This window comes from Rhinatrema bivittatum, chromosome 3, assembly GCF_901001135.1.
Source record: "Rhinatrema bivittatum chromosome 3, aRhiBiv1.1, whole genome shotgun sequence".
In the NCBI taxonomy this organism is placed as follows: domain Eukaryota; kingdom Metazoa; phylum Chordata; class Amphibia; order Gymnophiona; family Rhinatrematidae; genus Rhinatrema; species Rhinatrema bivittatum.
In genome coordinates, this window is record NC_042617.1 from 57,855,206 (window position 1) to 57,869,837 (window position 14,632).

Consider the following 14,632-nt stretch of genomic DNA (forward strand, 5'->3'; position numbering starts at 1 on the left):
AACACTGTTTTCAAGGTTAATAAATGAAAGGAAAGACTGCACAGTGGCCAAGAGGAGGGCCCTACCAAAAACTCTAATACTAGATTAAGATTCCAAAAGGGAACCAGCCACCGTAGGGGTGGTCGGAGGTGCTTCACCGCTTTCAGAAATTGGGCCACATCCGGATAAGCCGACAGGTGGGTTCCATGCACCTCACCCTTGAAACAGGAGGGAGCCACTACTTGGACCTTCATGGAGTTAAGGGTCAAACCTTTATTCAAGCCGTCCTGCAAAAATTCCAGAATTAGTGGGATGTTGGCAGTCTGAGGGGAAACACCATGTTCCTCGCACCAGGCCTCAAATACTCTCCAGACCCGCACATATGCTAGGGACGTAGAAAACTTCCATGCGCAGAGTAAGGTGGCAATTACTTCTGCCGAATATCCTCGCTTCATCAGGAGAGCTCTCTCGAATGATGAATGATCGTAAGACAGAATAGAGTCAGATCCTCGTGAAGGACCGGGCCTTGCTGCAGCAGGTCCCTGTGCAGGGGGAGGCACAGGGGAGTCTCCATCAGGATTCTCTGCATGTCTGCATACCAAGGACGCATGGGCCAATCTGGAGCTACTAGTAGGACTAATCCCCTGTGGTGTTCGATTCTGTGAATAACCCTGCCCAGCAGGGGCCAAGGAGGGAAGACATAAGCATCTCTTCTTCTGGCCAGGCCTGAATGAGAGCATCATCCTCAAGGACCTCTGATCTCTTCTGTGACTGAAGAATCGTGAAGCCTTTGTGTTGTGAGATGTGGCCAGCAGGTCGATGGACAGGAGACCCCAGCAATCTACCACCAGCTGAAAGGCTTTGGCCAAAATGCCCACTCTCCTGGATCCAGATTCTCCTTGCTTAGGAAGTCTGCTCTGATGGTGTCTTTTCCTGTGATGTGGGAGGCTGAGATAATCTGATCTCTTCTGAAAAGAAGATTTAATGTTCCAGAGGGCCTCTTCTTGGTCCAACATCCCTGGGCTGTCAGTTCCTGACATCAAGCTCCCCAGCCCCAGAGGCTCATGTCTGTCATGAGGACCAGCCGGTTTGGAGAGGACAGGGGGACACCCCTGCCCAGATAAGCTTCCTGCAGCCACCACTGGAGCAGAGAGCATACTTCCATCAGTAAGTGGAGGCGAATCGAATAGTCTCGATACTGCGGGTTCCAACCTGACAGCAGGGCGCGTTGAAGTGGCTACATGTGTGCCCTCGCCCATGGCATTATTTCCAGGGTTGCCGCCATCAAACCAAGAACTTGAAGATAGCGCCACACCGTCGGGCGTATCATGCTCATCAACCAACACACTTGGGATATCAACTTCCTCATCTGCATAGTCAGAAGGAAGACCATGCCCTGCTTGGTGTTGAATCAGACTCTTAGATATTCTAAGTCTGGGAGGTTTGAGACTGCTTTTGTCCAGGTTTACAACCCAACCGAGTTCCTGAAGCAAGGAGGTCAACCTGTTGGTCACCCGGAGAACTCTCTTCCATGGACTCTGCTCAGATCAACCAGTTGTTCGAGCATGGGTGCCAGAGCCACTGGCGATGGTAACTGTGTGTTCAGTTGGCTTGCACGTAAAATTTTCTGAGCACAGATTTCGGGCACCTATGTGGGCTGTAGCGAGATGCACGCACAGCCCATATGCCTGGCTTTATTTGTATTCTGCGCCTAGTAAGTTGTGCGCATATGTACGTGTATAACTTTATGCTCACAGGGGTAGATTTTATAAATTTACGCGCGTGCGAACAAAAGTACGCTGGATTTTATAAGATACGCGTGTAGCCGCGCGTATCTTATAAAATCCGGGGTTGGCGCGCGCAAGGGGGTGCACATTTGTGCAACCTGCACGCGCCGAGCCCAGCGCACACTGCTTGTTCCCTCCAAGGCTACTCCGAAATCAGAGCGGCCTCGGAGGGAACTTTCCTTCCTCCTCCACTCACCTTCCCCTCCCTAACCCACCCCCCCGGCCCTATCTAAAACCCCCCACCTTTGTTGGCAGATTTACGCCTGCTGGAAGCAGGTATAAATCTGCGCGCCATCACCCGACCCGGGGGCTGGTCCGGAGGCCTCGACCACACCCCCGGGCCGGCACCACACCCCTGGTCCTTCCCCGAACCGCCCCCTGACCCCCGACACGCCCCGGACACGCCCCCTCCTGCCCCTTTTACGAAGCCCCGGGACTTACGTGCGTCCCGGGGCTATGTGCGCGCCGGCGGCCTATGCAAAATAGGCACACGCAGGGCTTTTAAAATCCGGCCCACAGTGTGCGCGCAACGTCATGCATTATGCACACATGTGCACAGAGCCAACATACACTGCACATATTGACACTCTATTAAGGGCAATACAGCACGCACAAAGATGCATGCAAGATGGCACCACTGTGGCCTACCATGCGATGTGCCAACCAAGTCTAAAGCAGGGCCTAGCCTACCGGGAGGCTGCTCAACCTGCTCTGGGCATGCTGAGCAAGGAGACCAGAGGAAGTCTTACCGAAACCCCCTCCAAATGTCTCTGAATTGAGGTGTAAATCCTCTTCTCTCTTTTTTTTTTTTTTTTTAAACTTACCTGGGCTCAGTGCTTACTGGCTGAGTACAGAGACAGTCTCCAGCTATGGGGGGGGGGGAGGCTTTGGCTGTCACCGCCACGCTTGGCTTCCTGCACCCGGGGCAGCAAGGTTCACAACAGGAACCAGCTACCAGACCAAGGCACACCTCTGAGGTATCTTGGAAATCACCTCAGGAATTCTCAACTTGGGGAGGTACTTTTAGGTATCACTGCAGGAGAGCGGGGCTCAATTTTCACTCCAATTTAAAAGTAGAATTTCTTCCATAAAGTACAGCGATCCCCTTGGGGAAAACACATCCACCAACTGCTGGAGACGGAGAAATACTGGAGAGCTGAGGTCACTGCAGGGGTGTATGTAGGATAACGTCAGCTTTGAAACCTGACTCCGTCTCAATCTGCTGGCAGGGGAGTATAACCCATTGGTCCTGAGTCCATCTGGCTACATGCTGGAAAGTAATATTTTCTGATATTAAGCCCCTACCTACTTCCTATGAGCTTCCTATCACTTCTTGTTCTAAAAATTCATTTCCATTGAAAAACCTTTGCTTCTTGTTCATTATTTAGACCACGGAGGTATTTGGTAATAGCAGTGTTTATTTTGCTATGCCTGTTTTCACAAATATTTCAAAATGGTATACAGTAAATTATATAAACAATTCACAACATATAATCATACTCCATCACATTCCTCCAATCTCCCTCTCCTCTAGGCTATACATATTTAGGTCTTCAAGTCTCATTTCATAGAGTTTTTCGTGTAGACTCTACCATTTTGGTAGCCTTTCTCTGGACTGCCTCTGCTCTGTTTATATAATTAGTTAAGCTTTGTAATGGATAGAATTGCCTTGAGGCCAGAGACAGATTGGTACTTAGAGCCACGATGGCTAAGGGGCAAAATCCACTGTTATTTCTAAGTTAATACAATGCTCCTTCAGTATATCCCTAAAATCTTACCTGTCCTCTATAGTTGAAGCAATGCTTGTTGAAAATGGAGTTAATCTGCGGGTCTTGAATAGCACTAAACAGCAGTGTCTGTCGATAATACTTGGACCAGTTACTGAGACTCCACATTCGCACGCGGGAGAAGTCCACACCATGGGAGTCCAAAGGCTGCAGGTTCAGGTGACTCATCAGGTGCTTTAAAAAGAAGATGCGTTTTATTTTGTTGTATGCCAGCTTAAACAGGTACTTCAAGAACAAAGTACAGTAGATTGGGAAAGCAAAGGGTAGGTGTCAGTTTCTCCCAACTTTTAACTCTTCTCTCAGAACGCAATACACTGGCTCTAGTTCAACTGGGGTGATATGCAACTTAGAAAGGATAGGACATAAAAGCCCCCCCGCTGACAATCAACATCAGTGCTGGCATTTGTTAGAGTACTCAGAGACTAACAATGGCTCACAAATGTGCAGAAAATAAGTCTCCTGTTGGCAATATAAAAAGGCCTAAAATAAGTCAGTCTGGCAGCATCACTGGACAACAATCAGAAGTTTTCTGCCATCACACCAGCCTAAAATTATTAGGCACTTTTAACAGTAAATAGTATAGAACTCCTTTTGCATCCAATCGTATGTCCGAGCATGTGGAGCAATGTACATGTGTAAATCTCCTGGTTCCAGAAAACTAAATGGCTAACAAAATGTTACATGTGCAAAGGTAGATGAAAACCAACACAAAAGAACAGCTGGAACACAAACATACATACCCACAAAATCCACTAATCAAACTCCTACACTTCCTCCAAAACCTATTCACCACACTCTGTCATATTCCCTGCACAAACCCACATTCCCTAAAATAAATAAATTAAAAAAAAGTTAGAAGATCCTCACACAAATACTCCCTGTACACACACATTCTCCCTTTCATCCCCCAAACAGCGCTCTCGCGACACATGTATAAAAACACATACATGCATACATTCCCCAAGTCACAATTAAGTAAAATATTTGATTGAGAATGCAAAAAAGAAATATTCGCTGAAACACAATGCTGCAAGGGTCGATAAGGAAGATTACACAGATAACAAGCAGAAATCTGCAGAATAAGATCTCCTGGAAAGCAACCCAGACAAAAAAGCCTTGAATAAGAGGTAAGTTTAAGATCTGTGACTAAGAAAACAAATAATAAAAGTAGAACAGATAGAGTTTTATCTCTAGGTTTACTAGCGAAGGATCTTGGAAGCTAAGAACTGTTATTAGTGACCTGGAGGATGGCCATATGAGAATTCAAGCTAACTTAAAGCAGCTATGGGAGAGTGGTGAAATTACTAACAGAAAAAGTGGAACACAGAAAAAAACCCAAAACAAAAACAGTGAAGAGCAGTCAAATCTGAGACTGTTCGGAGTGCTAGATGGAGAACAGCCACTAGACCAGACCGATTTTATTAGAAGTTGCCCACCAGCCAGACCAGACTGATTTTATTAGAAGTTGTCTAATGTGCTCAAATATGTGATACAGCAAAAACAGACATACATCCAAAGCCAAGAACTGATGTGAGATTGCAGGTGATGACAGTTAAACTTCTGAGATACCAGAACCCTCAGATATGACTGAGAAAGGCATAGTTTAGCTCTGTAGACAATTTAAATGTATGTCAGTGTCACTATGAATATCTTTTCTTTTTCCCTGCCTACTGCATTACAATTCTTTCATCTTTTTGTATTCACTGTACATTCTTGTTAATAAATTTTGTTTATTAGCTCTGAATTTGTGATTGGTCAGTTACCCAACTAAGATAAGTCACTATATGATCCCAGTGTTTTTGGGTGTTTTGGTCTGCAAGTGCCTTTCTGGGAGCTGTGTGAGCCCTGGGTTTGTGGAGCCGCAGCAACCGCAAAAACTCAGAGAACAACTTGTGGAGAGGGTACTTGCCCAGAGACAAGTTGGAACCCAGCTGGCAAGTGAGAAGTTACAACAGGTGCACGTGCACATGTGCTGCTGAGGCTTGTTCAGTGCTTGTTGGGACCCTCAAGTGGAAAGGGTACGAGTAGTAGCACAGAAGCGTACGCAAAACACACAAAGACTACATTTTCAAAGGTACGCATGTTATTTTCAAGTTAAAAAGTACCCGCAGAAAAAGCAAGTGCAAATCCGTGGGTGCACTTTTTATCAGGGTAATTTTTAAAAGGAAAGTATACTCATACATTCTCTTTGAGCAATGGTACTTATATTGTGGATGAAAGAAAATCAAGGGCATTCCTTTAAAGTTTCCTGCTAATATCAAAAAAACAGTTTAAAGAAAGAACATCGCAAGTGTACAAATGTACAGTTATGCAGAAATTAGTTAAAAATATATATATTTTTTTAAATACTGCACTGTGTGATATGGATACAAAATACATCTGCTGCAAAGTATTTTAAGGGATGCTGTGTCCACATCGGGGTATGCAAATTGAGTATTTCCTTTGTAATATATTTTCAGAACACATTAAAATAAATACAGTTAATGGCATTACCAGAACATGTTCCCAGTTCTGCATTAGGTAAATGTCTGCCTGATCAATGATCAGTATTTCAATAGAAGACAGAAAGTCAAAGTCTCTCTTCTTTTCTCCCTCTCCTCCAATAATTGTTCTCAAGCCAAGTGGAGAGGCGATGATGATGTCAGAGGAATAAAATGGCGAATATAATCTCATGCTTTTCTGTAAAATAGCAACTCCTAGTCAACAAAAACAAAACAGGGTGCTCTGTAAGATAAGTCACAGACTTTTTTTTTTGTGTGCGTGCTGTGTTATGGTCTCAGTCGCACGACCTCCCTCTCTGCTGCAAAAAGAATCCAGCACCATATGGAGACCTTGTTACCTTCAACTGCTACACTGAGCTTTAACTTTATACCACACAGTTTAAAAGCAATAGGGCTTCCTACACACTAAAAAAAGACTGAAATGTGCAGCGACTAGTAAAGTCTGAGGAAAGTTTAACCCAAGTCAGCTGGATAAAAACAGGCTGGCAAAGTTTGAATTGCAGTGAAAGCTAAAGAATTAGCTGGATCTGGAGAACACAGTGGGTATCAGCCCACACCTCTCACTCCCCTTCTACTCCTCCCCTGGATTCTCGAATGTGCCAAACCACCAATAGGAAGGAGCTGAGAGGGAGTGGGAGATCCTCAGTAGACCTCCTACCACTCTCTAAAAACTCTCAATCCTGGATATTTCTGGTCTAGTTCTCATATATAGTTGGCTGTTCTGGGCCAGGCCCTGGTCAGCAACTCTTCCTCAATACCCTCTCTCTACAAACTGCAGTGTTCTTCAAGATTCTGTCCTTGCTTCCCCTTCTTCTGTCTCTCTTCTTGGTCTCAGTTCTCCCATCTCTTTCTACTGTGTGAGTGTTCATCTCATTACTTTGCAGAGGAAAGCACACTCAAAACCTTACTTCCCCAATATCTTCTGTATCTTTTGTCTTTCCAGCTCTTTTATTGCTTTGTGGCAGAGTTCAGATTTCCTCAAGCTGAATGCATCTACAGCTGAAGTCCACTATTTTTTCCTGCTCATACATTCCTTGTCCAAATCAGGGTGTTCTATCTATTCCTCATTACTTCCCTTTACAGACTGTCTGGAACACTGGCTGCCTTCTTCTTGCCTGCTTACATTTTCTATCTCTGCCTCTCTCACAATCAGTCATCAACTTTACAATGTTCAGAAAAACTGTTCCTCTCAAACTTGCCCTCTCTTCTGCTCTCATAACACTCTTCTTTATGCATCCTTTTTTCATTTCTCGCTTGGATTTCTTTAACAGTCTGCTCACTGGCCTTCCCAACTCTTCCCTTCAGCTTCTGCCACACGTTTTCTCTAGCCTCATTAGTCTTATGCTTCTCCCTGCTCGCTGCGCCCTGCACTGGCTGCCTGTCAAATATGAATGCAGAGCTCTGTCCAAGCAGGTGACTTCTCCTAAAATATGAAATGAGTTGTGTACTACCTATCCTGAAGTGGTCATCAATGTTGCCAGCAAACACAGCTTCATAATCTTCAGGTCTTTTTAGGTTGGGCGGCTTGTCCTCTGGATTGGAACCAAATTCCTCTTTAAATCTTTTCTTGTTACTCACATCCATTTTTTTACTTCCCGATTCCAGAAGGCTGATGAAAAGCTGCACCATCCGTAGGGCCGACTCACGAAAAGGCACCACAATTAGTACCTGTAGAGGCAGAAGCAATGGAAGAAACTCTTCGCTCAGGACAGGCCTTTACATACAAGCAAAAATATCATCCAAAATAAATAAATTTCTTTTTTAAGCTTTTCTCAATATTTACCTGCATGAATATTTTCTTATGAAGTTCTGGATTGCTTTTATATTGCAACAACAAATAAATCCAGAGCAAACTTTTTTTTGGGGTTTTTTTTTTGCTATTTTCATTATTTCTGGACTTGTTCTCTAACTCTCTGATAATGTTTTAAATGGTCTAAATGGTTTTGTACTGTTACCCAACTGTTAAGAAACTGCTTAATGTTCTGATTACTGCTCAGTTACACGACAAGTATATATCCTTTTGTAAACCGTTATGATGGCTCTACCAAATAACGGTATATAAAACTTATCAAATAAATAAATAAATAAAATGTATTTGCTGAAAAAAATACAAATGAGACCAGCCAGGTTCCTGCCTCCAGGCTTGTAACCTGCCTGCTGCCCGTTACTGCTCTGCTTGGACACTGGCAAACAATGTCCTGGGACAGAGAATGAGGAAGGGGATGGTCAAATCAGACACTGGCTTGGATTAAGCTTCAAGTGGCAATAAGTGAAAAAATGAGCCACAGTTTACCAATACAGATGAAATCAGCCTGCTCTAGCATTATTTGTGCCTTTCAATTCAATTTAAACATGAGTTATGTATAAAACTGTTGCTAAGATGTATGTAGGAGGCTGCATTCGAGAATGCTTCACAGCTCAACAAGTACATCCTAAACTTGGAAGCAAGTTCTTCCTGGCCTATAATGGAATGTATGTGCAGCATAATTGTCAACTGTAACCAGACACAGAAAATGTCCTCTTAACCTGCTACAGAAATACTTAACAATCCAAGCTACTGCGTCTCCCAGCTGAAGCCACCAAGAGATTTATCTTTCTGTGTCCCACAGTGGGCTTCTGCTTAAGTTGAATAAAAAAAGTAAATAAGAAGTGGATGCTTATGTTTTTGTATTTCAGTTATTGGACTGCCTACTGTATTTGGCTGCAGGGTGAGTGAGCCAGGCTCCCCGGTATCACCCTGGTTACAGCCAACAGTGCAAGGCTGCAGGGTCCTCGACCTCTGCTCCACTGCCTCAACTACCGGGGGGGGGGGGGGGGGGGGGGAATGATCCAACCAGGACCGGCCAACCCCCTGGGAGGCTTAGAAGTCTTCCTGTTCCTTCTTCTTTATCTTTTCTATTTCTTTTAAATTAAATTTTCCTTTTTTATTTATTTATTTATTTTTTTAAATCTTCTGTCACAGACTATAGGATTTTGCACCTTCACCATTTGCTGGAGACAGAGAAATACTGGTAGACTGTAGGTGGCGTCTCAAGGTATAGGGCAGTGTCAATCAAAAACTTCTCTCTGTCTCCAACTGCTGGAGGGGAGGTAAAACCCAGGAGTCTGGACTGATCTGCGTATGTATAGGGAACAACGATTTTATAAGGCTCATTTCCTTGGGGGAATCCAGGCTGAAAAAAATCAGATACATCAATTGACAGTTAAAACAAACAAGACCTCTGCGACCCCACTTTGGCATTTCAATTTGGATCTGCAAGAAGATGATACTTACATAAAGGTCTGTAAAATGCGATCGCTTGCAAATTTCACAAAAAAAAAAAAAGTTACAAGCAAATAAATAAGCAGATGAACTCCTCTGACCTTTGGTCTAGTCAGTCCTTGGTCCCGGAGATCATCATTGTCCAGTCCAGGCTTCTGATCCCTTTTAATGGCGTTATTGCTCAGCACCTGGGCGTTTGCCTTCAGGACATGATTCAGCACATGGAGGCAGTACGCGTGCCGTATTTCTTCATCCTGCTGCGAAGCCGTCCGCTCAGGGTAGAACAAGTCTTTGTACGAGCTCATGACACTGAAGAGTTCCTTCTGTAGAGGAGTAAAGGGCGGCTTCGCTTTCAGCCCGGATCTGAATTGTTCATTCACTTTCGGCCATGTGGACGCCAAAGGCTTGCAAAGATGAAACATTTTCAGATCCACTGCCTTTTCTGGCTTAAAAGTCCTGAATTCCTCTAGCACGGAAGAAAGGACCACATTTCCTAGAGCTGACCACTTCAAAAAAAGCAGACAAAATAAGTCATTTTTTAAAAATGGATTTTGTTATATCCATTAAAGTGCATACAGACTTCTAATTCCATTGATCTCTCCTAGCAAAATAAATTACTAGACATTCCAAATACCAAACTTCCTTGTAACGACTCATTCAAGCATTGAATTGTTTCTTTATCTAATGGTTAAGGAGGAAGCATTTGTTACGATTATTAAGTGCTCTCTTCTCAACCATAACAAAACAGATTCTTTCAGCCACAGCTATACTTTAGCATAAGAGATGTGGGTCAGTGCAAGCAAGTGTCCTTTAATGCCAAACATTTGTACATAACAGCTGATGCCTTACCATATGTGAGCAAAATCAAAGACTAATGAAAGACATTAACGAACACTGGAAATAGATAAGGAAAATAACCAAAGAACTGCACATGTAGCAGAATAAGTAGGGATTCTGTAAAGTTCAATGAAGTCATTTCTAAGAGTACTAAAATAAAATATACACTAAATTAAGAATGTAATTCTTCAAATATACTTCATCCAGCAAGTCAGGAGATACCACAGTGAGATCAGTGCATCATAATAAAGGTTTGTGTTATCTGAGCAACATAGCAGAAAGTGTAAAAATGATAGTAATCATGAGATGAGGGGACACAAGATACACCTTTCCAGGACTTGCAAAATTTAAAGGGAATCAAAAAATATGTTTCTATTTTTGTTACCAATGAGTTCATTAAACAAGTCACCATCAGAGATCATGGATTTACAATCAGGTTACTGTATGCAGCAACGCTGGATGAAAAATGGTTATAACTGTTCTTATCTGATAATTTTCTATCCATGAGACCTGCTAGACCAGTCCATTACACTTGGGATTCTCCATGCTCCCTCCCCTCCGTGTGTCAGAGAGAGGGCACACCCCCTTGATGACCTAATTTTGGTCATAAAGGAGGGGGTGGCTACAGGCTCTTGCCAGTAGCCTATGGTCAAAGCAACTGAACAAGTATACAAGTATCCCTTCCTAAACCCCTTTTCTCCATGCAGTACATGCACTCACTTCTCAATTTGTTTTTCTTTGCCTTTCATCTATCCAAGCATGGCTGACACTCAAGATTCTCTCAATATAGGGAAAACTAAAATCATGATTTCAGGACACATCATTTTGCATAATATCTCTCCACTTTGATGGACTATCCATTCCTATTATTCAATTCTCCTTCTATAAATTGTGTCTGTTTTTGGCATGTTAAGACCCTCCCAAACCTGCATCATTTCAGGACATTATTGCATGCGCTAATCATGTCACCACTTGATTTTTGCTATTTCCTGTACATTGGTCTCCCATACACCATTATTAAGCTGCTACAAATCATTCAAAATTCCTCTGCTGGACTTCTAAAAGGCCAAAAAAAGGCCTCTGCTGGACTTCTAAAAGGCCAAAAAAAACCAACAAAAAAAAATATGAACACATTACTCTTACCTTACAGGTTCTACACTGGCTTCCTGTACAATACAGGATTAAATATAAACTTACATTGATGGTACATAACTTACATCATATTACTTCCCCTTGGATTAGCTGTATCTCAAAATTTTACATCTCGTCAAGATCACTTTGTTCCGCCTCTCAATCTTTTTTAAAATTCCTCACACCTCAAGCTGACAGATTATCATCTACACATGAACGAGCCTTTTCCCTTGTTGGCCCTTCCCTCTGGAACTCTTCCCACAGTTGTAACACTGCATTACAGATACAGGAAAATTAGTTCTTACCTGTTAATTTTCATTCTTGTAGTACCATGGATCAGTCCAGACCGTGGGTTGAGCCTCCTGTCCAGCAGATGGAGACAGACCAAAACTGAAAGGGTATCCTATATCAGGACAGAGCCTACCCTGCAGCCCTTCAGTATAACCATTGTCAAAGCAGATAAGAACAAAGATCAAAAAAAGAGATCAAGCAAGTAACCAAGACTCAAGTGACTAACGAACTAAACAATTATCAACATTGAATGGACTCTGAAGAAGAATGCTCTTGCATATCCTTGGTCATCAACACAGATGCTTCCGGTGTCCATAATATAATGATAGATTACTTTCATCCAGAAACCTGTAGAAAAAGCTTCGCATGGACGGCAGAAAAAGAAACAGGGAAGGGTGTCTGGACTGATCTGTGGTACTACAGGAACGAAAATTAACAAGTAAGAACTAATTTTCCTTTCCCTGTACGTACCCGGATCAGCCCAGACTGTGGGATGTACCAAAGCTTCCCTAAACCGGGTGGGACCGAGACAGTCCCGCTCGAAGCACCTGTTGACCAAAAGAACCAAAAACCGGTGCTTGCACATCAAGACGGTAATGTCGAGCAAAGGTATGCAGGGATGTCCATGTAGCGGCCCTGCAGATTTCCTGCGGAGAGACCGATTGACTCTCCGCCCACAAAGTAGCCTGAGAACGCAAAGAATGAGCCTTCAAACCCTCAGGAACACCCGGCCTTGGCAGAGATAGGTCGAGGAGATCGCCTCCTTCAACCACCTAGCAATAGTAGACTTAGAAGCCTGTTTGCCCCTATTTGGACCACTCCAAAGGACAAAAAGATGATCAGAGATCCGAAACTCATTGGTGACCTGGAGGTACCAGAGTAACACGCGTTTCACATCAAGCCGACGAAGATTGCCCCCAATTGGACCCGCAATGTCCTCCGGAGAGAACACGGGAAGCTCCACCGACTGATTGACATGAAAAGAAGAAGCAACCTTCGGTAAGAAGGAAGGAACAGTTTTGAGAGAAACCCCCGAATCAGAAAACCGCAGGAAGGGCTCCCGACAGGACAACGCTTGGATCTCCGAGACCTGTCAAGCGGAACAGATAGAGACCAGAAAATTGTCTTAAGCGTAAGATCCTTAAGAATAGCCCGACAGAGAGGTTCAAATGGAACCACACAGAGAGCCCGAAGGACTAAATTGAGATTCCAGGATGGACATGTGGAACGGACGGGCAGCTGCACATGCTTGGCGCCCTTCAAAAACCGAACAATGTCCAGGTGAGACGCCATAGCGTGACCTTCCATGCGACCGAGGAGAGAGCGGACACTTGACGCACAATGAACTGAAGGAAAGACCCTTGGAGAGGCCCTTCTGAAGGAAGGAAAGAACCACCAAAACCGGGTCTGAGTGCGCCGAAACACCGGATTCAGCACAGACATTCTCAAAATCTTTCCAGGCGCGTTCATAAACCAAAGAAGTAGACAGCTTACGAGCCTGCAGGAGGGTGGAGATAACTTCATCCTTATAGCCTTTCCATCTCAGTAGTCTCCATTCAAAAGCAAGGCCGCTAGACAAAAGCGATTCGTCTGGTCGAAAAATACGGGACCCTGCAGGAGCAGACATGGGAGGTGGCCAAGACGAAGAGGCACGTCCGTCACCAGGTTTACCAGATCCGCGAACCACGGTCTGCATGGCCATTCGGGTGCTACCAGGATGACTGGCCCCTTGTGGAGTTCTATTCTTCGGAGAACCAAGGACCTGCAAATAAACCCAGACCCTGGGACGAGGCATGGATCACAAGGACTCCACCTGAGTGAGAAGCTTGGACAATCTTTCCTCTGTAAGAAAAACCTTTCCCAAGATCGTGTCAAACGAGCACCCAAAAACTCCAAGGACTGGGAGGGAACCAGGTGACTCTTGTCGGGGTTGACCACCCAACCCAATGAGCTCAACATCTGTAGCACCCTCTGCACCACTGTTCTGCAAAGGTGTTCTGACTTCGCTCGAATCAGCCAATCATCCAGGTAGGGGTGTACCAGAATACCCTCCTTTCGTAGGGCCGCTGCCACAACTACCATCACCTTGGTGAAGGCTCTGGGTGCCATCGCCAGACCGAACGGTAGAGCGCAAAATTGAAAATGATGCCCCAGGATCGCAAACCGCAAATATTTCTGATGATCTGGGCGTACAGGAATGTGCAAGTAAGCTTCTGTCAGGTCCAGAGACGCTAGAAATTCCCCTTTGTGTAGAGACGCTATCACCGAGCGAAGAGTTTCCATCCGAAAACGAGGCACCTTTAGAGTCCGATTGACTTTCTTTAAGTCTAGGATGGGATGGAAGGTGCCCTCCTTCTTGGGCACCACGAAGTAGATGGAGTAGCGCCCTCGCCTGAGCTCTCCTGCGGGTACCAGAACTATGGCGCCTAGGTGCTGTAACCCCCACAGAGTGTCTTGTACCGCTCGGCGTTTTTGGTGGTACCCGCATGGGGAAACCATGTACCGCTCGTAGATCGGCCGAGCAAAATCTAACACATAACCATGTTCTACTATACTGAGGACCCACTGATCTGAGGTTAAGTTAGTCCACTCTTCTAGAAAAAGGGATAACCTCCCCCCTATTCTTGGGACAGAAGAGTGGACCGGACTCGCTTCATTGCACTGACTTGGGACCCCCATGAGATTGTGGGGCTCCATCTCTGGCAGGCTGGTGCCCTCGAAAGGACTGATTCTAAGAAGATTGGCGGCCGGGACCCTGTTGAAAGGACGAACCGGTGGACCACAAAGAGTGAAACCGCCGATTTTCCCAAAATCTCACCCGTTGAGGAAAGGATCCTCTCGTCCTCCTCCGGCAACCTATAGACTTTATTCTCCCCCAGAGATTTTATCATGTCCTTCAATTGTTGCCTGAATAGCAGCTTACCCTTGAAGGGTAAGGAACCCAGTTGAGCCTTAGACGAAACATCCGCAGCCCAGTGTCTAAGCCAGAGGAGCCTGTGGGTGGACACGGCCGAGACCATAGTCCTGCCAGAAGTCCATAACAGATCATAAAGCGCG

At 44.7% G+C, this 14,632-nt stretch overlaps 1 protein-coding gene across 1 annotated transcript in view; it reads right to left on the bottom strand.

Moving 5' to 3' along the window:
- Window positions 1–14,632, bottom strand: part of UTP25 (UTP25 small subunit processor component) — a 66,875-nt gene that overhangs the window by 22,888 nt on the left and 29,355 nt on the right. Inside the window, exons 6-9 of the mRNA XM_029593291.1 lie at window positions 9,418–9,822; window positions 7,506–7,722; window positions 6,047–6,249; window positions 3,545–3,727 (exon numbers count right to left, since the gene is read on the bottom strand). Coding sequence (XP_029449151.1) covers window positions 3,545–3,727; window positions 6,047–6,249; window positions 7,506–7,722; window positions 9,418–9,822 — 1,008 coding nt within the window. The remainder of the gene's footprint in view (window positions 1–3,544; window positions 3,728–6,046; window positions 6,250–7,505; window positions 7,723–9,417; window positions 9,823–14,632) is intronic.